The 2,187-nt window shown below is 44.8% G+C and overlaps 1 protein-coding gene across 1 annotated transcript in view; it reads left to right on the plus strand.

Annotated features, from left to right (window-relative positions):
• The window catches only part of LACTB (lactamase, beta), a 32,680-nt gene that overhangs the window by 11,889 nt on the left and 18,604 nt on the right, over positions 1 to 2,187 (plus strand). Inside the window, exon 2 of the mRNA XM_011969216.1 lies at positions 374 to 440. Coding sequence (XP_011824606.1) covers positions 374 to 440 — 67 coding nt within the window. The remainder of the gene's footprint in view (positions 1 to 373; positions 441 to 2,187) is intronic.

The raw sequence follows: 2,187 nt of genomic DNA on the forward strand, positions 1-2,187 counted from the left end.
GGGACCCACCCCTCTCGGCGGTGCTGTCGGGGGCTGAGTGGACCCCACCCGGGGCGGCGGGGTGCCCGCGATCGGCTTCCGAGAAAGACTTCCCATTTCCCCACCGCCGAGCCATGGTCAGACGCTCCTGGGGGTTCCCCAAATCTGGGCGGAGGTCACCGCCTGTCTCGGGGACCGCCCCTTCCCCCTAGGAGGCGGACAGGCACATCCCTTGCTGTGAGTGAGTGAGCATGGCCTGGGACGAGGTGGGCGGGGCACGGCTGGAGGGGGCGGGGCCCAGGCTCTGGGGGCGGGGCCTTGGAAGGTCTTCGAGGAGTGATCTGGGCTTTTTTCAGCAGGCCTCTAACTGTCAATTCTTTCCCTTTGGTCTTAGGATGAGGTGGGAGCACCGGGCATAGTGGTTGGAGTTTCTGTAGATGGAAAAGAAGTCTGGTCAGAAGGTGGGTTCAGAAAATTGTTGTTTTGTTCTGTGCCAGTTGGTAAATAAAATATTGTTTTACTGGTTAGAGTGGATCCCATGAAATGCTATTGCATTTACTTAAAACGATGCATATTGTGGAGAAAACATCTAACATAATAAAGAATCAGGTGTCTTTAAATCACAGTAAGGCTTAAAATGTGACTAATAAATTGGAGTCATAAAGATGGCTTGCTTCTATCCACTCCCACTTTTCTCTTAGGACTGAATTTATTGGTCTGAAAGTTGTATACAGTAGTCCCTCCTTATCCTTATATATTCCAAGACCCTCAGTGGATGCCTGAAAACGTGGATGGTATTGAACCCTGTATATTCTATATTTTCTCTTACATATATATACACCTATGATAAAGTTTAATTTATAAATCATAGTAAGAGGTTAACAATAATAATAAAATAGAACAGTCACAACAATACTCTGAGTGGCATGCAATTTAAAACTTAAGAATTGTTTATTTCTGGAATTTTCCATTTAATAGTTTCGGACCATGGATAACTAAAACTGAGGAAAGCGAAACCACAGATAAGGGGTGACTACTGTGTAGAACAATCCATTAACTGAGTACTTGTAGGTAACATTTATGGGTAGATAAAACTCAGAATTTGTGAATTTTTGTTTTTTAATTAAGTTAACAATTTGTTGAGTCCTCTCTTCTGTAAAAGGCGGAGTACTAAGTACTGGGGTTATACACTATTCCTTGTCTTTAATGACTTTTCAGTCTACTTTCTTAGACTTTTTACCAGGCAGAGATGTCAACTATTTTTTTCAAACAAAAGGCAAGAAACTTAGGGAGAAGGATTTCTATTCATTTTATGATACTTTTATCAAGGAATTATTTTTCATAACTTCTCTATTCCACAGAAATTGATCTAATTGGTCATCCTAGGTTTCTAGGAGTTGTACTTTTAGAAAATGATATTTCAGGCCGGGTGCAGTGGCTCACGCCTGTAATCCTAACATTTTGAAAGGCAGAGGCAAGTGGATTGCCTGAGCTTAGGAGTTCGAGAGCAGCCTGGGCAACGTCGCAAAACCCTGTCGCTACTAAAAACACAAAAAATTAGCCAGGCATGCTAGTGCGTGCCTGTAATCTCAGCTACTCGGGAGGCTGGGGCACAAGAATCGCTTGAACTTGGGAGGTGGAGGTTTGCAGTGAGCCGTGATCATGTCACTGCACTCCAGCCTGGGCAACAGCGAGACTCTGTCTCAAAAAAAAAAGTTTCATATGCCATTTAAAGGCAGTAAGTTGATGGAAGCAGTAGGGGTTTGAATTTGAAGAAAAATGAGCCAGTCAACGTGGTGCACGCCTGTAATCCCTGTGCTTAGGGAGGCCGGGGAGGAAGGATCGCTGAAGGCCAGAAGTTTGAGACGAGCTCAGGCACCATAGTGACACCTGTGTCTCTATAAAAAAAAATTTTATTGTATTATTAATTATTTTTATTTTTTGGAGTTTCACTAGTTGCCCAGGCTGGAGTGCAATGGTGCAATCTCAGCTCACCACAACCTCCGCCACCCAGGTTCAAACAATTCTCCTGCCTCGTCCTCCCAAGTAGCTGGGATTACAGGCATGCACCACCACACCTGGCTAATTTTTGTATTTTTACAAAAATTAGAGACGGGGGTTTCTCCATGTTGGTCAGGCTGGTCTCGAAGTCCCGACCTCAGGTGATCCGCCTGCCTCGGCATCCCAAAGTGCTGGGTTTACAGGCAT

Source organism: Mandrillus leucophaeus, unplaced genomic scaffold (assembly GCF_000951045.1).
Source record: "Mandrillus leucophaeus isolate KB7577 unplaced genomic scaffold, Mleu.le_1.0 Scaffold12, whole genome shotgun sequence".
NCBI classification, from domain to species: domain Eukaryota; kingdom Metazoa; phylum Chordata; class Mammalia; order Primates; family Cercopithecidae; genus Mandrillus; species Mandrillus leucophaeus.